Genomic DNA, 21,471 nt, shown 5'->3' with positions numbered 1-21,471 from the left:
TGGCGCTGGAGCAGCGGTGCCGAGAGCTGCGCGCGCGGGGCCGCCGCCTGGAGGAGACGCTGCCGCGGCGCGTCAGCTCGGAGCAGCAGCGCGAGGCGCTCGGCCTGCTCTGCCGCGTGCACGAGCTGGAGCTGGAGAAGGCCGAGATGCAGTCGCAAGCCCTGCTCCGCGACGGCGCGCTCCGCCACCGCCGCGAGGCCCTGCGCCGCCTGGAGCAGCGCCTCAGCCTCTGCGAGGAGATCATCCGCGCCCAGCGGCAGCTCATCCAGGGTAGGGTCCCCGCGCTACCTACCCCTGCGAGTCCGACCCGCTAAGGGCCGAGAGCGCGCACTGAGCCCTGCCTCTCCGCTCCCCCACCCTAGACGGCAACCTGGCCGTGCCGCAGCACCTGAAGGAGCTGTACGAAGTGTACCTGCGGGAGCATGAGGAGGGCAACCTGGAGCGTGCCACCATGATGGACCGCCTGGCCTCTCGGGCCCTGCAGGTGGGCGCCCGGGCCGCACCATGCGCCCCTGTGCTAGGGGCAGGGCTGATGCCCAAGGCGGCGCCTTCCAGCAAGTAGGCTGGCCTCGGGACCGGGCTGGCTGGTCCCCAGAAAGCTGACACCTCCTCCTTATCCGACACAGAGCCTCGCCAAGCTCTCCTCCCGTGGTGTTCTTCTCCCGCACGTGTCCCCATCCAGGGTCTGAAGGTCAGGGTTGGCCATCTGAGATATCACTAAGGGCCCCAGATGCCCTCGCAGGAGCCCAGGCCACCAGGCGGTGCCCCTGGGGATGCCTAGCAGACCACGGCTGGCCCCTGGGGACTCAGAACACAAGCCCCCCTGTCTTCTGGGGCTCCCAGCCCAGATTACAGCCCCAGACACTCTGTGTGCCTGTGTCACCCAGGCTGTTTACTCAGTCCGAGACCAAGTCTTCCGACTCCCCTCTCCCTCCTTTCCTCTCCCCAGGACAGCGCCTTGCCCAAGATTAGCCCCCCAGGAACTGTGCCGACCCCGGAGGAGTCTGACCTAGAGAGCGTCAAGATGCTGAACTCCGAGTCCCCGCACCAGCACGGAAGCTTCCTCCCTCTGCTCGGCACTGAAGGTGAGCTGAGGACCACTTCCAGCCATCCAGCCCGCCTGAGCCACCAGGCTGTGTCTCAGAGATGCCAGCCCAGACCTGGCTTCCAGGGAGGATGGAGCAGGAAAGAGGGGAGGGGGGCACAGGTCTGGAGCCAGGACTTTGGGGTCCTCGTTCCCACAATGCAACAGTTCTCAGGAGGGTGGCAGTGGGACCCCCATGGTACCAGCCTGGGCAACAGCTGCCCATCCTCCTCTGCCCACCTCAGTGAAGCCAACCACCCGTTCAAGACCAGCTCCCGGGCCTGGCAAGCGAAGGGCTTCTGTCTGCCCACCCCACCCCCAATCCGGGGGGCAACCTGGTGACACAGGAGGTGAGCAGTGGGTCCCACGGTTCCCTGGATGTGGGGGAGTACCCGGGAGGGACATCCAGTGGTTGGGATGGAACTTTTCCAAAACAGCCCTCTGAGGACATAGGGTTCCTGCTGGGTCCAATGGCTTCTCTTCCCAACCCATTCATCTCACAGGCTGCCACTCAGGTCGGTCTGAACGGCCAGATCAACTCCTCCCCCGGAAGCATCGAGAATCTGTCGGAGATCCCCTTGTCCCACAAAGGTGTGTCCCCTGCCTCCCCCGACCCCCCATCAGCCTGAGCCTGGCATGATCTCAATAGCTCAGCGCACCCAGCCGAAGCCCCTTCCTTCCCTCTCCTCTGCTGAACACACCCAGGCATCATTCTAGAAAGAGAGGCACCAGTACCCAGAGAAGAGTAACCACCTGCTCTGTCCACACAGAGCAGGGGACACAATTGGAAACCAGAATGGGGAACACATGGTACTTGGGGTCACGCCCCCTCCACTTCCCACTCGGAAATAATTGTAATAGCAAATAGAGTCCGAATCCTCCCTACCCTGTGGCCACAGGTGACCCTCATATCTCAGCAATCCATCTTCAGAACCTGGGACTTCCCTGGCAGTCCAGTGGTTAAGACTCAGCACTTCCACTGCAGCGGGTGAAAGTTCGATCCCCAGTCAGGGAACTAAGATCCTGTATGCCGTGTGTCATGGTAAAAAAAAAAAATCTTCCCAACCCACTGAGGCTAGTTTTACCATCATCAGTTTACAGATGAAAAGAAGGCTCAGAAACTTGCCCAAAGTTTCTCAAACTGCAAGTTGGGGTGAGCTGCAGCAGAGAAGGGGGTGTTGGAGGTGCAGGAGCGGGGGGGGGGAAACGTGGCATTGATCCCGGGGTGGGTGCCCCTCTGTCCCGCCGCAGGGAGGAAGGAGACCGCGGCCGACACCAAGAGCATCGCCGGGAAGGCTGCCCGGCACCACTTGCAGGCCCTGGGGGCCAAGGGGCGCCAACTGCTGGCACCCACCATAAAGCAGAGCAGCCTGTCCCTGCACTTGAAGGGCCAGACTGATGACGTGCGGCCGCCCGGACCGCTGGCCTGCAAGCGGCCGCCCAGCCCCACCCTCCAGCACACCGCCAGCGAGGACAGCCTATCCAGCAGCACAGGCGAGGCGCCATCCCGGGCAGTCGAGTGTCATGGCAATGGCCCTTGTCCCCCGCTGCAAGGCCAGGAGAAAAGCCCAAGAAACAAACGAGAGGAGTCCCTGGAGGCAAAGAGGAAGCGGAGGTCCCAGGCCTTTGAAGTCACAGGACAAGGGGTGAGCCTAGAGGGACAGGAGCTGGGGGTGTCTGGGCCCCCTCCTTGCCGGGTTCTGAAGGCTGGACTCCTCCAGAGGCCCCAGGGTACCACTAGCTGTGCACCACTCTCCATGGAGTTTCCCCCAACTGAACCCAACATCTCCTTGTATCAGATCCCCACGCAGCTCCCAGCTCATCTGGCTCTCCAGCCAACACAGCTGTCCCGCCCCAAGATGCACGTTGCTGGACCCCGGCCTGTGGAGAATCACACCGAAGAACAGAGGATGCCAGTGGTTGGACACCTGACCCCTACCATCAGACCCCTGGGAAAGACCACGCTGCCTATGGCCAAGGTCAAACTCCCTCCGTGCCAGAGCTTGGGTGAGTCCCAGCAAGTGTCGGGGGGCGGGGATAGCAATGGGGAGAGGGGAGCCCTTGGCCAGGCCAGGGAGGAGACTGGTTGAACTCCCTGCCCCTATGGCTGCCCCTTGCTGGAAACTGGGTTCCTGAAGACTATTAGTGGGACTGGCCTCTGGAGGGGAGGTGCCCCTAGGGAGTTCAGAGCCACTGTGGGTGACAAGAGGGGCATGGAGAGGCATGCCTTAAAGCAGAGCTCCTGGCCCTTCCCGTTGCAGGCCCCGAGGACACCACCCCTGTCGCTGCCCCCTCCAACCCAGGGGATGTTTCCGAACGGGTTGCTCGGATGCCCCGCCTGCCCTATGGCACAAGCACCCAAAACAAAAACGGGCACTTTGGGCACAACTGAGGGGCCCTGCCCGGAACCGGCCCTCCTGCCCGCCAAGGCTTGATGGGGTGTGGCAGTAATGGGAGACGGAGGCTGGGCAGATGGGGATGACCTGGCATCAGGAGCTCGGGATCTCAGAAGGCTGGGGCCCCTGGGACCCAGGAACCATGGGGGTGCCTGCCCCCACACTTCCGTGCCTTCAGTGCCAACGGGAAGGGGAACTGAGCCCAGGAGGCATGGCCTGGATGGCAGGGCTCCCTGGCTTCCCAGCCCTGGATCCCAGGGCTCCCTGGGCACAGACTCCTGTTGCCGAAACTCTTCTCTAAGATCTGCAACCAGATTGGCCTGAGGAATGTGGGGCGGGGGTGGAGCAAGGAGGGACTGTTCATGGGATTAGGGCTCCTGGGCCCACATCTGGGACAAGGGCATGCTGGATGGCTGGGGAAGGGCCCGCCGGGCATTTCCCTTACTGTGGCTGGGGGCTGGAAAGGAATCTAGCTTTGTTACTCAGCAGTCGTTTCCACCTTCCCCCTGCCCCAGAACTGCTTGTTAACAATAAAAATCCCATTTGAGTTTTGTTGGTTGTTCCGGAAACTAGACCTTGTCTGAAAGGTGGGGTGGTCCTGACAGACTGGGCTTCCGTTCCCCGGGTCGTGCTAATGGTAAAGAACCTGCCTGCAATGCAGGAGATGCAAGAGATGTGGGTTCAATCCCTGGGTCAGGAAGATCCCCTGGAGGAAGAAATGGCAACCCACTCCAGATTCTTGCCTGAGGAATCCCATGGGTAGAGGACTGGCGGGCTCCAGTCCACGGGGCTGCAAAGAGCGGGACACGACTGAGCTACCGAGCACATCACTGATTAAGATTCAACCCAAGTCCCCTCTTCCCACCACACCCTCTTCTTCTCTGGCTGGTTGTAGAGCACCAGTCAACAGACTCCTGGGGGAAAGCGTTTTTCCTCCGGACTCTGAGGTCTCTGCCCAGACCCCCTCCCAGGAGAGGTCAGAGACTTAGGGTTGTGCTTACCCCTCCCACCCCAGGAAGCCAGGGCTCAGAAACTGCTCAACTGAGCCCCTCAGTTTCAGGTGAGAAAGCACCCCCAAGGTGCACCTGACCATCTCGATGCTTTTACCTGCCCTGTCCCCTGTGGGGACGGGGGCCCTTGGGGAAAAGGTAATGAACGATGGGGAGTCCCTGACCTGTGGAGCCCTCCTTGGACTGTTTTTGCCCCCAGAACTGGGTGGTTTAATCACCCCCTTGCCGCTCCGAGCGCTGGTTTATTCTACCAAGAGCTCTGGCTTCCCACGTAGTGCTGGTGATAAACAATCCACTTGCCAATGCAGGAGACGCAAGAGACATGGGTTCGATTCCTGGGTTGGGAAGATTCCCCTGCAGATTGCCCTCCAGTTATTCTTGCCTGAAAAGTTCCACGGGCAGAGGAGCCTGCCAGGCTACAGTACACGAGGTGGCAAAGACTGAAACACTGCTGAGCACACACATACACAGCACCAGGAATCTTCCTTTCAGGTCAGTGAGAAAGCAGCTGCTGAAACCAGGCATCTGGTCTACCACCCACCACCTGGCTTCTATCCACCCAGCTCTCAGGCTGCTAGCACCTGGTCCCCCAGCCGGCCAGGACAGACACCTCCACTGGCCATGCCAATCCCGGTCCCTCTGCACCATCTCTACTGGGCCTTTATTTTCCTGATCCAGAGGCCTCAGGGATGCTCAGCTTCCCACCCTGGCCCGCCTGGCTACTTGGGGGTCCGGATGAGGGTGTGATAGACGGGCTTGACAATGAGGTGGAGATGCAGGGCATTCTCCACCAGGTACTCGGAGTTGCGCCGCTGCAGGTCGGCGTGCGCCAGGAAGTCACCGGCCTCCTCGCTGCTCTGGTGGAAGCTGTAGGCGTGGCGGACCAGCAGGCGGCCGTGGTGGCGCGCCCCCACCAGCACGGTCTTCTGGAAGCTCACGCCCGCCGCGTCGCCGCCGCTGCTGGCCGGCGTGACCACCAGCCGGGGCCGGCCGTCCTCGGGGCGTGCGAGGGGCAGCGCTGTGCCCGTGGCGTCCGCGTAGACAGGCCGCAGGCTTACCGGCAGCCAGCGTGGCGAGAAGAGCACGTTCCAGGTGACCCGGCGGCCCGAGTCGTGGCCGCTTGGGCCCAGCTGCGTCTGGAAGCTGGTGCTGCGATCGTCGCGTGCTGGGTTGTTGATGACCCACGGGGCGCCCCAGGCGGGCGCAAGGTAGTTGCGGGGCAGGAAGGCGCTGCCATTGACGTCGAAAAACTTGGCGTAGTGCAGCGGCGAGGCGGCGTGGAACTGGTAGGCCTGAAGGAGCAGGTCGGCCACCGCCGGGCCGTGGCGCGCCAGGGCGGCCGAGCGCGCCTGAAGCTGGAACAGTTGAGCCGGAGGGATCATGGGGTAACGGATGGCGCGCAGCGCGCGCTCGGCCACAGCCGGCGGCGGCCGCGCGCGGCCCAGCCACGCCTCCAGCGCCTGGAAGAGCTCCAGCTCGTCCTGCAGCACGAGGTCCGAGCGCGGAAGCAGCTGCGCCAGCAGCTCAGGGCTCACGGCGCCCCACTCGGCGCTCCCCGCCACGGCCGACAGGTTCCAGGCCAGGAACTGCAGGCAGCTCTGGCGCAGGGCCTCGTCCCCGGTGCTCACCGCGTAGTGGTACCAGCCCACCGCCGGGCCCGCGCCGCCCGCCAGGTGCGCGCGCATATAGTCGGCCACGCCCCGCTGCAAGGAGGCCACGCGGTACTTGGTGGCCAGCTGGTGCAGGGGGATGGCCTGTGCCAGCAGCACGGTCAGCTCTCCGCAGTAGAGGTACCTGCCAGAGAGGTACAGAGATGGAGCGCGGTCAGGGCGGCCTGCGGTTACCCTATCCAGCGCTGCCTCCTGAGTCCCGAGGATACCCGGCCTTGGGCAGACAGTATCGTCATTAAGGGAGCCAACAGAAGGACCTTCCCGCGCGCATCCTACTTCACCGCCTCTTCTTTCCGGTTTCTCGTGGGACGTGGAAATAAGCAAGCATTTATTGAGCACAGGTGGCTCAGTGGTGAAGCATCCGCCTGCCAATACAGGAGACGCAGGTTCTGTCCCTGGGTCAGGAAGATCCCCTGGAGTAGGAAATGGCTACCCCCTCCAGTATTCTTGCCTGGAAAATACCATGGACACATAAGCCTCGTGGGCTACAGCCCTTGGGGTCCCAAAGAATCAGACAGGACTTAGCTGACTGAGCACGTCGATGATTCCTATATTGAGCGCCCACTGAGTGGTTGAGCTCTGTGCTAGGACAAGAAAGATGTAGCTCCTACCCTCACCACGTGTACAGTGTGGGTTCGGATTCATATTCCGCCAGTTACTTGCTATAAGAGTGGGCAAGCCATTTAACTTCGCTGTTTGCCTCTGGGAACAAAAGATGTTTCCCAGGATCCCTTAGATCACATGACTAAATTCTAGCTAATGAGATGTCCACAAAGGCACAGACTGGGATTGGGGGAAAGGCTGGTTAAATAGAACTGACTAGGGTAGAGATTGATGCTAAAGCTGAAACTCCAGTACTTTGGCCACCTCATGCGAAGAGTTGACTCATTGGAAAAGACTCTGATGCTGGGAGGGATTGGGGGCTGGAGGAGAAGGGGACGACAGAGGATGAGATGGCTGGATGGCATCACTGACTCAATGGACCTGAGTCTGAGTGAACTCTGGGAGTTGGTGATGGACAGGGAGGCCCGGAGCGCTGTGATTCCTGGGGTTGTAAAGAGTCGGACACGACTGAGCGACTGAACTGAACTGAGGGCAGAGATTATTGTCATTCAGTCTGTCCGTCCTGCCCGACTCTTTGCGACCCCACAGACTGCAGCACGCCAGGCTTCCCTGTCCTTCACCATCTCCTGGAGCTTGTTCAAACTCTTATCCATTGAGTCGGTGACGCCATCCAAGTATCTCATCCTTTGTCGTCGCCTTCTCCTCCTTCCTTCAATCTTTCCCAGTTAGGGGGTAGAGGAAAGATGCTTTTGTCCTTCTGTGCTATCTCTCTTTCTGTTGCCTGGAAGTTTGAAGAAATGACCAATATTCCGCAGCCATCTTGTCTAAACTATTAAAGCAGGGTCATTTTCTCAGACTAGAGTGTGGGCAGTGTCCCTGTGCAGAACGCTAGCACGAAGCAGCCCCCTAGCCCTGTGGTTCAAAACCTGGCCAGACAGCAAAACCACACAGAAACATTAAAATAAGAAACAGTGGCCCAGCCCTAAATGTGAAGCTCGGGATTCAGGGTGGGGCCTAGAAGTCTATAGTCCTTAAAAGCTCTCAAGGCCAGGTTTGGAAACAGCTTTGAAAGTATTTGGTAACTAACTTCAAACCATTCAGAGCTTTCAGTCAGGGGAGTCATGCTGCATTTTGCAAGAAGCTGGTGCAAAGAGGGAAGAGGGAGGTAGTTGCATGGTCATCCTAATGCCATCCAGGGAAGGGGCAGGGCTAAGAGCCAGGGCTTCCATCACCCTTTGAGTAGAGAAGCCAGGGACGTGGAAAGGGATGTCTTCCCCCGATCCTTCCCCACCTGATGAACTTGTCGAAGACGGCAGCACAGTCCCGGGACTCCTGCAAGACCACCTCGCTCTGGTTACTCAGCAGCTCCCGGAACTGCTCACTCTGCAGTCCCAGCAGCAGGCGGTGGGCATGGAAGACTCGGACCTCGTCGGTGCCCATGGCCTGCACCCGCAACACCACATCACTGGCATTGCCCTGCCGCAGCAGTTCCTGCAGGCGCTGGAGCAGCATCTGGGAGTGGTTGATGGAGGTGCCTGCTGACTCCCCGCCAACATCAGCTTTCTGGGCTGCAGCAGGAAGGAACAGAGCAGCCTGAGAGGGCAGCCTTCTGGGGTTGCAGACGGACCAGCTGGAGATGCCTGTGGTTGGATGTGGGCAGAGGGTAGGGGAAGCCTGGGGAGGCTGTGTGCTCCCGTTTGTGCCTGTGAAGTGCGTGGATGCATGTGTGTGCAGACAAGCACATCTTAGACAGGGAAAGTCGTGAACCTGAGCAGACCCTGAGAAGATGCTCTTGGAAGGGGCTGGGGGTGGATTCCCGGCAGGGAGAGGTCATGAATCAGGATGGGACAAAAGGTCCAGAGCTGGATTTCCCTGGTGACTTCGTGGTAAAAATCTGCCTGCCCATGCAGGAGACACAGGTTTGATCCCTGATCCAGGAAGATCCCACGTGCCGCAGAGCAACTAAGCCTGTGCTCCAGGACTGTTGAGTCTGTGCTCTAGAGCCGGGGAGCTGAAACTACTGAGCCTGAGGTCTGCAACAAGAGAAGCCACTGCAGTGAGAAGCCCTCACACTTCGATGAAGAGTAGCCCCTGCTTGCTGCAACTAGAGAAAAGCCCACACAGCAAGAGACCCAACACATCCAAAAAAAAAAATTTAATGTCTAGAGCTGATCTCCATGATGTCAGACGCCTAGGCGAGGATTGAGGAACCTCTTGGTCCCCACCCCCTCGCCTCCTGAAGAATTGCCCACCTTACCCCTTGGAAGAGAATAGTTGGCCCAAAGCAGTGCATTCCCCAACAAATGATCTATTGAGCACTTACAATAAGCCAGACACTCCCCTGGAAGCTCAAACCAGCACAGTGAACAAAACAAACCAGCTCCTTACACTCATAAAAGCACAACTTAGCTTCTTAGGCAATAAATACACAAATAAGCCTCTGGTTTTAGGCTGTGACCAGTAAGGGCGGTGACGGGTGGCGGCTCCTGTAGGTGCAGGAATCAGAGACAGGCTCCCTGAGGAAGTGATAAGGAGCCCTCCCAAGGCCCTGGGAGAGGCTGGGCTTGGTGCTGGGAAGGCAGAGGGGATCTGCCCACATTCTGAGTGGGAGGTGAGGGGCGGAGCAGGGGAGGGGGCTGCAGCCTGGGCGGGTGGTGCAGGCCCAGCCGCCCTCCTGGATCCTGATCTGGGAGGCAGGGGTCTACACTGGCCTTCCGGGGGACCCGAGAAAGCACAGAAAGAGCGGGTCCTGGACGGGACTCTCGAGGCACCTGCGCCTTGGGACTGGCATCCTCCTGCTTCCAGGCGAGGCACGCGGGACCCTCCTCCCCTGTTTCCAGGGACACCGTGAGGGTCAGACGGGGACACGTGCTTACGGATGGAAAACTCAGTGACAGAAAGCACCGCCAGCAGCTTCCCCAAGTGGAACACGGACTGAGGAGTCCAGGGGAGCAGATGAGCCCCCCCTCCCCGCCCCGCCGTGCGTGTATGTGTGCATGCGCGCAAACACACACACACACACACACACACACACATACACACACACACACACACACAACACACACAGTCCCAGGGCCCATGTGGACTCTTGAGGAGGCTCCCAGGAAAGCAGAGCCTCTGTGTATGGGTGAGAGGCAGATAGAGGGAGGGAGAAAGGCTAAGAGAGGAGCCCTGGTTATTTTCCAGCCCCGCCATCCCCCAAGCTGTCACAGTGAAGGCTCCAAACGCTGATGGATCCCACTCTCCCCAGCCTGGGCCCAGCTGCCAGGGACAATGGGCAGTGGAAGGGTCTTCCTGTGGTTAAGCCGCCTGCCTGCCCAGCCCTCCTGCCCTCGGAGGCCAGCTGCCCTCCTCCACGGAGCTGCCTGATCAAATCAACTCTGTGCCTGGCCCGGCCGGCTGGACACCGCCCCCTCCTGGCCATGGGCAGTTGGAGCCCGAAGGTCTTGCCCCTTCTCCCTGCCCACTGCCCACTCACCTGCACGAGTGACCAGGCCCACCAAAGTCAGCATGGCCCAGAAGCTGGCCCAGGACCCAGGCTTGGCAGAGCCCAGCCTGCACATCTTTGCACCCTGCCCCCAAGCCCACGGGAGGAACGGCGGAGCCCAGACCTCTCCGCGCGCACATCCCTCCTCCTTATATAGGATCCAGCCCAAGGGGATGGCCGCCCCCCTTTCCCGGCTGGCCTCCCTCCCCCCACCCAGCCTCTGCCTTGGATTGGTGGAAACTGGCCCCAGCTGTTACCCAGGCAACCAGTTGAGCTGGAGAGCGGCCTCCCCAGGCGCTATTGTGCTGCTCTCGGGCCCCTGAGGGGACCAGATCCGGCGGCTTCCCCCTCGTCTCCTACCACCCGGCACAGCTAGGCACTCCTCTCCTGGGAAGTCGAAGGCTCTCCAAAGGGCAGGCAAAGGGCTCCAGAACCAGAGGCAGCCACCAGCCCAGAGGGTCCCCAGCCCCCTCCCCTGAACCCCCACCCTGGCACAGAGTACACTTGGCAGCATCGTGGCTGGAGCACCATGGTGAGTCAAGGACTGCAAAGGAAGGGCCTGGAAGAGGAGAAGGCAGCAGTCCAGGCCCCGCCCCTCCCTCCTGTGTTGGGGTGGGCTGGCTTTCCAGAAAAGAGGACAGGGCTCTAAGTAGGGCCCGTGGGGCAGCTGATGTCATTCTCATGTCCTTCGTTGAAGAATGATCCTGGCGTGCTCTGAGGAGGGTGATGGGCCTTAGGGACATGGGGGCTGTGGCCATCACACCCCCCCGCTCCAGGTCAAGGTGAGCTAGGATGGCGGGGCCGGGCATAGAGCAGCTGCACCCCACGCTGTGCACCCCTGCCCCGAGCACCCCCACCCAGAACCGGGCTGGCCGCCTCGCTTGAGGCTGGTCCCCTGCAGGCATCCCGCCAGCCGTCTGACCAGGAGCTGCCCTGGAACCTTCTTCCTCTAATTCACCTTCTCAAGTGGTCTCGGGTCTTTTGGTTCACCTCCTTGGAAGGTTTCTCTTACCAGCTTCTGTCCAACTTCCTACTGTAATTTTTCCCATCTCAAAGTTCCACAGAGGGGGCTTCCCTGGTGGTCCAGTGGTTAAGACTCCATGCTCCCAAGGCAGGGGGGCCGGGTTCCATCTCTGATCAGGCAACTAAGATCTGGCTTGCTGCAACTAAGACCAGTGCAGTCAATAATAATAATAAAAAAAATAAAAGCTGCAGGAGACACACAGCAGAGCCAGGACCCACCCTGACAGTGGACACGCTGGGTGACAGTGTCAGCTGGGTTCGTGCAGGGGAGAGCTCTTCTAAGGACAAAGGAATAGAGAGAAGAAGGTGGGGTCTGGAGCCCAGGGGGGTGGGTGGGCGGCGCTGGTGGGGCCTCACCTTTTCCAGGAACAGGTAGGGCCTGGCCCAGACCCTCACGGGAGGGAGTCCTTCCAAGTTGATAAACTGAAATGGTGTGTGTGTGTGGCGGGTATGTGTGTGTGTGTAGGGGGCTCCTGGGAGATCCAGCTTAGCCTTTCTCCCAAGGCCAGGCCCTTCACTGGGGCTGGGTCAGAGCCCGCCCTCCCTTGCTCTCTGAATCCCAGGGACCGGCTCAATGCATTGATCTCTGCCCCGGGCTGGCACAGAGAAACACAACAGCTCCACCCCCACCCCTCTCTGGAGCCACAGAGAGAGCTGGAATTGGGTCTGGCACCTGCTGCGTCCGGGTTGGCAGAGACTCGGCTGTCCGGCCCAGCGGAAACCCCTCCCGGCTGTCCTGACCTTCACACCCAGCTCCCTTCATCCAGATTCGCCACCCCCTGCCCACTGGCTGTATGCCTGCCCTTCCCGGGGGCTGTACCACTTCCCTGACCCAATCCAACAAGACAGCCTCAGTGTGAGGGGAGGGCGGGGTCAGGGCCAGTGCTGTTCAATAGGATGTTATTGATGATTTTTTACAAAGACAATGCTGAGAGAACCCACTAGTCAGAAAATGGTCTTTCAGTAAGAAAGTCTCCTTGAGGCTCAGAAGTGTGACCCACCTGTGCTGGAATCTCCCACCCTCCACCTAGGAGCCAGGGTACCTGTGTCTTCTTAGCCTCTTGACGATGGTCATGTACACCCCCAAGCTAAGCTGTATTGGCTAGAGTTAGATGGACGGCATTTCAAGTGTACAGGAATTGGGGAGGGCCCAGGTTACCCAGAAAACCCAGCAGGGTCACCTCTGACTCCCCATCTCTGGGGGCCTCGCCTCTTCTGGTTCTAACTTGTCATCCCTGAAACTCCTCTACTGATCTAAAAACTGACTTTCCAGCGACTGCCCTGGTGATCCAGTAGCCAAGACTCCAAGCTCCCAGTGAAGAGAGCCTGGGTTCAATCCCTGGTCAGGGAATTAGTCCCATATGCTGCAACTGAGAGTTTGTATGCCAAAACTAAAGAGCTCGCATGCTGCAACTAAGATCCAGTGCAGCCAAATGAATTTTAAAAAACGAACAAAAAGGCTGACTTTCCAGGAATACGCATTTTCTGTTTTCATTTTCTTAGTCTGAGGGTTTCTGAAGTGTGTGCATGCATGTGCGTGTGTGCTGTGCACGTGTGCCCTCGTGTGTGTGTGTGCCATCTGTAAGAATGCACACGTGTGTAGGTGTGCACGCATGTGTGTGTGTGTGTGCAGTCTGCAAATATGCATGCATGTGTTTGTAGGTGTGTGTGTGGTGTGGAAGTATACACGCCTGTGTTTGTGTGCGTGTGGTGTGCACGCACCTTGCACAGAGAGTCTTGGAGCTGGAGAGAGGAAGCGGGGCATCCACCCTGCCCAGTCTTGCAGATGGAAGGTCAGAGACAGTTTTATCTTGCCCTGTGCATCTGGAAGCTCCGTAATTCCTCGAGAGCAAGTCTGAGCTAGAACAATTCCCGGAGACCAGTGCAACTTCCCACCTAAGACAAGAGTATCTATGACCCAAGGGGCTTGTCTGAGGTCTCCTGGCCCAGACAGGGGCTGAGCCTGGATTCAGATGTTGCTTTTCTGCTTTTCTTTCCGTAGCCCCATACTGTCTCTTCTGGGAAGCTATATCAGTAGCCACAGGCGAGGCAAGGAATCGCTAGTGTTGGTAGAGTAAGCTTGGGGCAGGATGCAGAGTTTCTGAATCTGTGGCAAGGGTGAGCGGACACGGGAGAATGGAGGGGTGGGCTCCCAGCCCCGTCCCAGCTGCAGCCTCCCTTGTACCTGTGATGTCTCACTTCCTGAGCTAGGGTGCCCCAGAACACTTAGATTGGGAAACAAGGAATCAGGAGTCTAGGTTCCAGGCCGCCGGGGTTTGGGGGTGGGAGGCGCAGCAATGACAAACAGGAAAGAATTGCTCCTCAAAGTAACTGACATGATATGGAAAGCTTCGCCCGAAGCCAGGCTGTCCCGTGGTGGTACCCATCTTCCAGCCTCAGCATCCTGCGTCATGCTGCCCACCCACCCCCAGATGGAGGGCCTTGTGCATCCGAGGGGTGTATCTACCTGACCCACTTCCCCTCCCGGTAAAGCTACCTGAGCACCTGCTCTTCCGGTAGGAGGGAGTGACCAGAAACGGCTCTGGAGGAGGGACAAGGCCGAGTTCAAACTCCGCCTGCTGCCACTTACATGCTCTTAGCCTTATCTGACTTGCTGGACTTCTCTGAGCTTCAGTCCCCTCTCGTGTGAAGTTGAGGTGTCCCAAGTTAGCTTGCGGGGCTGCTGGGAGGGTGACCCGTGGGGAATAGGGTGGGTCCTCGGGAGATGTTGGCAGAGACCCCTGCACCTGGCTGGAAGTGGCCCCCTGCTCACCCACAGCCTCCTGGTGCAGGGAGGTGGTGGCCTGGGGACTTCTCTGTGCCTCTTGCACCCTCTGTTGCTGGAGTCCCGGACACTCTGCCTGGGGACCTGAGTGCCTACGTGCCTCCCACGGGACCTGACCAAAGCCAGTGGACTCTTGGGGGTATGCAGTGCCAGGACCTGGCCACCGGGGAGCAGCAAGACTTCTGTAAGTTCCGAGGCTGGGTGTGAAGGTGAGGCTGGAGGTGGGCATCCTGGTATTTCCAGCCCCAGAGTGGGATTTAACTTTGTTGTTGTTCAGTCACTAAGTCGTGTCCGATTCTTTGCAACCCCACCGACTGCAGCACACCAGTCTTCCCTGTTCTTCACCATCTCCCAGAGTTTACTCAAACTCATGTCCATTGAGTCGGTGATGCCATCCAACCATCTCATCCTCCGTAGTCCCCTTCTCCTCTTGCCCTCAATCTTTCCCAGCATCAGTGTCTTTTCCAACGAGTCGGCTCTTCCCACCAGGTACCCGAAGTTTTGGAGCTTCAGCATCAGTCCTTCAATGAATATTCAGGGTTGATTTCCTTTAGGATGGACTGGTTTGATCTCCTTGCTGTCCCAGGGACTCGGGTCTAACTCAGGGAGCCCAGAGACTGGCTCTGCGGCATTCCCAGAGGGTGAGTGTGGGAGGCGATTCCAGGCTGGGCCTCAGCTCGCCCCAGACTCAATCCGCATACTGTCCTGGGCGCCCACTGCTGGCTGTGCTGGTGACTCTTCCCCACGTGGGATGGGAGAGCTGGCCAGGCTCAAATTCCAGTCTCTGCACTGCAAGCCACGCCGGATGGTGTTTATTTGCTAGTGACCGCTTGAAGGACAGTCCATTTCACCAGGGCTAGGAAAACAAGGGCTTGTGGGGTGCCGCTGGGTCTGGGTTTCCCAGAGCTGCTGGCAGCTGGGTCCGGCTCCTCCTGGGGGTCCCAGCCAGCATTGGGCACAGCTTCCTGCCATCCTTCCAGGCCAGCAGCACCCCCACCCCACCCCAAGGTAGCTTCCTTCTCGACCCACCACCCGCAGCCACTGCACAACCGATTCCTTCCAGCCTGGCCCGGGGGCTCCTCTCCAGATCCGTGTCCTGACCAGGGCAGCCTCGGCGCTCCCTCCCCAGCACGGGTTGCCCCCCACTCCTCTCTGAGTCAGCTCCTGGAACACATCTGCCTTTCTTCAGAGTCCTCGCCCCCAGGGTTTCTGACAGCCAGACTGAGCCCAGGCCGGTTCCCAGTGCCCTTGGAGCACGGGGCAGGCCATCCAGAGTGCCAGTGCTACCCTTCCCAAGGCCACCCTCCAGCCTCGCCCCTTCCCTTCCCAGGCTACCTCGTAATCCTGCTTTGCTCCAGATGGTATCGACTGTTCAGGCTCATCCCCCTGGGCCTCGGGCCCCACCCTCCCCCTCCTCCCCCTCCTCCCCCTCCTCCCCTCCTCCCCTCCTCTCCCTCTCTCCTCCCCCTCCCTCCTCCCTCTTCCCCCCTTCCTCCTCCCCCTCCCTTCTCCCCCACCCTCCTCCCCCTTCTCCCCCTTCCTCCTCCCCCTCCCTTCTCCCCCACCCTCCTCCCACCACCCACCGCTTCACACGTGCTGACTGCAGACTCAGTGCTGCTGGAAGAATCGTCAGGCAAACAACTGAGAGCGAGCTGCAGGCACCCCCGGAAAAAGCCACAGGGTGACCCAGGACCCAGGAGCATGCGGCTGGCAGGAGATGAGACAGGTAAGGTGCCTAAGACCCAGGGTGGGCAGGGAGAGTGAGGTGGCAAGGTCAGCAAGGAATCTGGAGGTAGGGTGGGAATGGGGAGCTTGAAGTGGAAAAAATCAAGAGCTGGAAGGTGAAACCTAAAATCTGAAAGTGTAGACTAGGTGGGGAGGGACCAGAGCATGTTGTCTGGTCCTCATCCCAGATCGGCCACCAGCTAGATGTGTGTGATGGCAGACAGGTCACACCTGACCCCTCTGGACTCAGTTTCCCTGTCTGAAAACCAGGGCCCTTCCAGCTCCAGTGGTACTAGGAGACAGAGAGAGAGAGATGCTCTTTGGGGTAGAAAGGAGAGAACTTGGTCACATCTCTCCTTGAAGAGGAGGCAGCTGTTTGCTACAGCAGCGCGGTTGCCATGGTTACCGTGGGTCCAGGTCAGTTACCCAGGATGCCTTACGAACACGGTGCTCAAGCCCCAGTTCAGACTGTCTGACTCAGGCTGCCTGGGAACCAGGCGATTCAGAAATAATCTCTAAGATGGCAAGAAAGGCCACTGAGTACTTCTTCCCATTGATAGTGGAGCCAGGCCCCGAGGGGGTGGGCTGGGGTGGAGAGGACGTGGCTGTCGGGATTGCGTTTGGCTGGACCTGACTAGGGGCTCTGCATGGGGCCAGGGTGAGTAAAGACCTCAGAGCCAAGGTCATGGTGGGGCTGCTCCAGGCCAGGCTGGAAAGAGACCAAAAGTTCTAACCTGCCATTCTGCACCTCCTAGCTGCCCAGCTATGGGTGACCCTGCTGCCCACACCCAACAGCAGTGGGCTGAGCCAGGAGTTTGAAGGCCATCAGCCCGAGAGCCCCGTGACGTCCCCTTGTGTGGCTGGGGTCATCCCTGTCATCTACTACAGTGTCCTTCTGGGCCTGGGGCTGCCTGGTGAGTGGGGAGTGAGGTCTGGGGTCCAGGGCTGGGCCAGAAATTGGGGTCCTCCTTCAGTGGGTGCCAATCCTCCATGCTGACCCCTGAGACCCAGGATCGTGGATTCCTTCCTCTTGCCTTGTGGGGGTGCTCTGGGTCACTGCAGAGCCAAGCATAGAGCGGAGTAAAAGCGAGGGTGCTCAGTGGCTGTCGTGTCTGACGCTTTGTGACCCCATGGACTGTAGCCCACCAAGCTCCTCTGTCCATGAGATCTTCCAGGTAAGAAGCCTGGAGTGGGTTGCCATTTCCTTCTCCAGGAGATCTTCCCAATCCAGGGATCGAACAGGCAACTCCTGTATCTCCGGCATTGCAGGCAGATTCTTTACCGCTGAGCCATTGCAGAAGTTTGGCGTGCTCAATAGCTAAACCCAAGTTTTCAGCAGAGCAGACAGCCCCGTTCTTCCCCCAGGAATGGGGATCTCCTAGAATGACTAAGTTCATGCAGAACAGCCCAGAGCGTCACACTGAAAGCTTCTTGCACCATCCACTGCATTCAGAGAGCAGAGCAGGGGTGTGGTATGGATGCAGGAGAGGATGGGTGGAATTAGGGAATGGCTCATCCCTGCCTGTAGCCTGGTAAGGCAGTGGCCTGCAGTGCCATGGCTGGACAAGGCAAGGCTGATCTGCTTAACCTTTCCAACAAAGTGAGCTTTAAGAAGGTTCCAGAAAGAGGAAAAGAGAGGCAAGAAGCAGCAGGCGGGGAGGGACGATGAGAAAGCACAGCCAGGCAGCCCTTCTAACCTCTGACCCCTCCCCTCCCTAACCTCGGTGACCATCAGTCAATCTCCTGACCACAGTGGCCCTGGCCCGCCTCGCCACCAGGACACGGAAGCCCTCCTACTACTACCTTCTGGCACTCACAGCCTCGGACATCGTCACCCAGGTGGTCATCGTGTTCGTGGGCTTCCTCCTGCAGGGAGCTGTGCTGGCCCGAGAGGTGCCCCAGGCCGTGGTACGCACAGCTAACATCCTGGAGTTTGCTGCCAACCATGCCTCGGTCTGGATCGCCGTCCTGCTCACGGTGGACCGGTACAGTGCCCTGTGCCACCCCCTGCGCCACCGGGCCACCTCGTCCCCGGGCCGGGCCCAGCGGGCCGTCGCCGCTGTCCTCGGCGCTGCGCTGCTCACTGGCATCCCCTTCTACTGGTGGCTGGATGTGTGGAGGGACGCGGACCCGCCCAGCACGCTGGACGAGGTGCTCAAGTGGGCTCACTGCCTCATTGTCTATTTCGTCCCTTGCGGCGTTTTCCTGGTGGCCAACCTGGCCATCGTCCGCCGGCTGCAGCGGAGGGGCCAGAGCGGGCCGCGGCCCCAGGTGGGCAAGAGCACTGCCATCCTCCTGGGCGTCACCACGCTCTTCGCCCTCCTCTGGGCACCCCGCACCTTTGTCATGCTCTACCACCTGTACGTGGCCCCCGTCTACCACGACTGGAGGGTCCACCTGGCCCTGGATGTGGCCAACATGGTGGCCATGCTCAACACCGCCGTCAACTTCGGCCTCTACTGTTTCGTCAGCAAGACTTTTCGGGCCACTGTCCGAGGGGTCTTCCAGGACGCCCACCTGCCCTGCACCCTGGGGTCACGGTCAGCGGGCATGGTGGCAGAGCCTATGCTGAAGCCTCCGGGACTCCCCAAGGGGGCAGAACTGTAGAGGAGGAGCCCACGCAGGGAGCTTGGGGTGGCTCATGCTTGGAGTACTGGGGTCTGTGGTTGTGCCCACAAACTTTATCAACACTCTCCATTGCAATCTGGGGGTGGGGAGAGAGGTTTCTCACTTCAGGGGTGGCTCCCCAGGAAGCTAAATTAATGTTGGTGGGTTGAATGAACGAATGAATAGATGGACGGATGGATGAATATGAATTGCTTTTATCCCACCCCTTCCTGGAGCCCACCTCTCATTCCCTGCGTCAATTACTTCTTTGGCTTCTGCTGGCAATGCCGGGGAGAGAGGAAGATGTCCCCAGGATTCCAGGCCTTTCCTGGGCCAGGGGGAACCATGTGTGGGGGCTGAACAATGGGGAGGAGCTGTCTGGGAAAGTGGTCTTAAGTAGACTCAATGTCCCAGCTCTGGGGCGATATAAAGACCTTGGGGTCTTGAGTGTCCTGGACTGATTTTGATTGACTCCCTGCGCTGGAGCCAGAATAGGTTCAGGGGCCCCAAACAGCCCGGGGCTGCAGTCTTCATGGTTGCCAAGGAGCAGGACTAAGCAACAAAAGGCCCTCTTAGCTCAGGGGCCAGGAGAGGGGAGAGGCGGCCCCGGCCACGCTGCTGACCTCACTGCACTTGGGGAAGAAGGCTCTTTCTCCACCAAGGCGGGGAAGGGAGATGGCTCCACTGACGGGAGGCCAGGGGGGCTCTGCCCGCCCCTCCTAGACTCTCTCCTTTTGGTGGTGCCAGCCTGGAAAGGCAGCTGGGAGGGACAGCAGACGGACCTCCCACCTGCTCCAGGCATTGGGTAAACACATTAGCAGTCTGCTTTCTGCTTCTTGATCAGGCTGAACTGACCTTTCCCCTGAACGGGAGGTCCAGGCGGGCCCTCACCAGCACCCAACCCCTTCGTGGGATCACAGAAGCGAAAAAGGCAGATATGCGCCGGGCAAACAGTCAGTGCAAAATGAATGCCCTTGACCTTCCCCCTTCCCTCCCTACTTCTCTCCCCACAGCAGGAATGTCTAGGAAGGCACTTTCAGCCGCACCCATAAGGTAGAAAAGACGGTCCCCAATCCTTTGTCCACAGTTCTAGATTCCAAAAAGCTCTGAAAAGCAAGACCGTGTCCTGCGTTTGCCACAAACACATTGGGTGGCGAAACCTGACCGGAACAGGCACCGGTTCGGGTGTGTCTTGGTGCCGGGAGCTGCGCAGACTGCATTTCAGACTCAGCGGGTGTAATTTGGGGCTGATGCCCTACACCCTGCTAGACTGGAGATCTGTTACTTTGTCTAAACCACACATTACCTTCCTCTATTCTGAAAAATTATGAGGCACCTCTGGTCCCAAAAACTGAGAGAAAGAACGGAGGACCTCTGAGCAACGTCAGCCTGCCCTGAGTCGGTCAGGGGCACGGCGGATTCCCCCATTGTTACCAAACCAAACGCGGGTCCACTCCCCCCAGCACAGCATAGCCAGTCCACCAACTCCGGGTTGTGGTGGAAGAAAGTGCCGTGTTTATTGCAGATGCCGAGATAGGAATCCAGGCAGCTAGTGCTCAAAAGGCTGCAACCCCCTGATGGCTTTTAGGGAAAGTGTTTTGTGTTTTAACATAATCTTATTTATTTATTTCTAGCTGCGCTGGGTCTCTGGGTGTTGCTGCAGGTTTTCTCTCCACTTGCAAGAAGCGGGGGCTACTCTCTAGCTGCAGTATGTGGGCTTCTCATTGCGGTGGCTTCTCTTGCTGCGGAGTACCGTTTCTAGTGCAGGTTCAACAGTTGTGGGGCACGGGCTTAGCTGCTGCACGGCATATGGGATGTTTCCGGACCAGGGGTCAAACCTGTCTCCTGCCATGGCAGGCAGGTTCTTTGCCCCTGAGCCACCAGGGAAGCCCTGGGGAAAGGTTTTTAGACAGAGTGAGGGAGACGGTGGCAGGGTGAGTTTCTGATTGGTGGGTAGTGAGGTAATCAGGAGTCAACATCATCAACCTTTCTGTTTGCAACCCATCTGGAGCCTACGTGCCCGCGGACCACATACAGTTAACGTCTTCCACCTGGTGGGGGTTTCAGTCGCTGCAAAAATAACTCCAAGGACTTTGCACAGAATATTACCTATAGCTCTTGAAGAGAAACTGAAGTCTTTGACTTGGTTTAATGACTAAACTGTTATGATTTTATTTTGTTTGACTGTTTTCCTTTCATCCAACAAATGTATTTCCATGTAATTTAACATACCAAATAAGGAGTTCGGGCTTTTAAAGCACTGGGTGCCTGGACTTCTCACTTGGCACCCTGCAATAAACGCTACCCTTTCCTTCCCCTGGAATGGGTGAATTTAACTCAGATGGCCATTATATCTACTATTGCGGGCAGGAATCCCTCAGAAGAAATGGAGTAGCCATCACGGTCAACAGAAGAGTCTGAAATGCAGTACTTGGATGCAATCTCAAAAACAACAGAATGATCTCTATTCATTTCCAAGGCAAACCATTCAATATCACAGTAATCCAAGTCTATGCCCCAACCAGTAATGCTGAAAAAGCTGAAGTTGAATGGTTCTAGGAAGACCTACAAGACCTTTTAGAACTAACACCCAAAAAAGATGTCCTTTTGATTATAGGGGACTGGAATGCAAAAGTAGGAAGTCAAGAAACACCTGGGGTAACAGGCAAATTTGGCCTTGGAATACGGAATGAAGCAGGGCAAAGCCTAATAGAGTTTTGCCAAGAGAACACACTGGTCATAGCAAAAGCCCTCTTCCAACAACACAAGAGAAGACTCTACACATGGACATCACCAGATGGTCAACACCAAAATCAGATTGATTATATTCTTTGCAGCCAAAGATGGAGAAGCTCTATACAGTCAGCAAAAAACAAGACCAGGAGCTGACTGTGGCTCAGATCATGAACTCCTTATTGCCAAATTCAGACTTAAATTGAAGAAAGTAGGGAAAACCACTAGACCATTCAGGTATGACCTAAATCAAATTTCTTATGATTATACAGTGGAAGTGAGAAATAGATTTAAGGGACTACATCTGATAGATAGAGTACCTGATGAATTTATGGATGGAGGTTCATGACATTGTACAGGAGACAGGGATCAAGACCATCCCCATGG

The 21,471-nt window shown here is 58.3% G+C and overlaps 3 protein-coding genes across 3 annotated transcripts; 2 read left to right on the top strand and 1 right to left on the bottom strand.

Moving 5' to 3' along the window:
* The first annotated feature begins 1,243 nt into the window (after positions 1–1,243).
* Positions 1,244–4,032, top strand: LOC112442753 (kinesin-like protein KIF19). Its single transcript, XM_024981163.2, has 5 exons — positions 1,244–1,414; positions 1,588–1,675; positions 2,336–2,730; positions 2,884–3,091; positions 3,346–4,032. Exons 1-5 carry the CDS (start codon positions 1,244–1,246, stop codon positions 3,474–3,476), a joined length of 993 nt encoding a protein of 330 aa, XP_024836931.1. The 3' UTR covers positions 3,477–4,032.
* Positions 4,033–5,164: 1,132 nt separating this feature from the next.
* On the bottom strand, positions 5,165–10,287 carry BTBD17 (BTB domain containing 17). Its single transcript, NM_001205464.1, has 3 exons — positions 10,203–10,287; positions 8,016–8,292; positions 5,165–6,284 (listed from the first exon to the last, which is right to left on the bottom strand). The coding sequence occupies exons 1-3, from the start codon at positions 10,285–10,287 to the stop codon at positions 5,210–5,212; spliced, it is 1,437 nt and encodes a 478-aa protein (NP_001192393.1). The 3' UTR covers positions 5,165–5,209.
* Positions 10,288–13,575: 3,288 nt separating this feature from the next.
* Positions 13,576–20,907, top strand: GPR142 (G protein-coupled receptor 142). The gene is made up of 6 exons (XM_059878375.1): positions 13,576–13,721; positions 14,031–14,220; positions 14,606–14,660; positions 15,587–15,745; positions 16,500–16,658; positions 17,480–20,907. Exons 1-6 carry the CDS (start codon positions 13,576–13,578, stop codon positions 18,349–18,351), a joined length of 1,581 nt encoding a protein of 526 aa, XP_059734358.1. The 3' UTR covers positions 18,352–20,907.
* The last annotated feature ends 564 nt before the right edge of the window (positions 20,908–21,471 follow it).

This window comes from Bos taurus, chromosome 19 (genome assembly GCF_002263795.3).
Source record: "Bos taurus isolate L1 Dominette 01449 registration number 42190680 breed Hereford chromosome 19, ARS-UCD2.0, whole genome shotgun sequence".
Classification (NCBI taxonomy): Eukaryota; Metazoa; Chordata; class Mammalia; order Artiodactyla; family Bovidae; genus Bos; species Bos taurus.
The sequence above is the reverse complement of the archived record's forward strand: the minus strand, read 5'-3'. Positions and strand labels throughout refer to the sequence as shown.

Coding starts and splice junctions, on each gene's coding strand:
- BTBD17 (NM_001205464.1), bottom strand. CDS start 10,287: ATGTGCAGGCTGGGCTCTGCCAAGCCTGGGTCCTGGGCCAGCTTCTGG. Junction 8,293..10,202: donor GGGCCTGGTCACTCGTGCAG/GTGAGTGGGCAG, acceptor TTCCTGCTGCAG/CCCAGAAAGCTGATGTTGGC. Junction 6,285..8,015: donor GTCTTCGACAAGTTCATCAG/GTGGGGAAGGAT, acceptor CCTCTCTGGCAG/GTACCTCTACTGCGGAGAGC.
- LOC112442753 (XM_024981163.2), top strand. CDS start 1,244: ATGCAACAGTTCTCAGGAGGGTGGCAGTGGGACCCCCATGGTACCAGC. Junction 2,731..2,883: donor TTGAAGTCACAGGACAAGGG/GTGAGCCTAGAG, acceptor TCCTTGTATCAG/ATCCCCACGCAGCTCCCAGC. Junction 3,092..3,345: donor CCCTCCGTGCCAGAGCTTGG/GTGAGTCCCAGC, acceptor TTCCCGTTGCAG/GCCCCGAGGACACCACCCCT.
- GPR142 (XM_059878375.1), top strand. CDS start 13,576: ATGGAAAGCTTCGCCCGAAGCCAGGCTGTCCCGTGGTGGTACCCATCT. Junction 14,221..14,605: donor TCTGTAAGTTCCGAGGCTGG/GTGTGAAGGTGA, acceptor TTGCTGTCCCAG/GGACTCGGGTCTAACTCAGG. Junction 16,659..17,479: donor TCTGGGCCTGGGGCTGCCTG/GTGAGTGGGGAG, acceptor GGTGACCATCAG/TCAATCTCCTGACCACAGTG.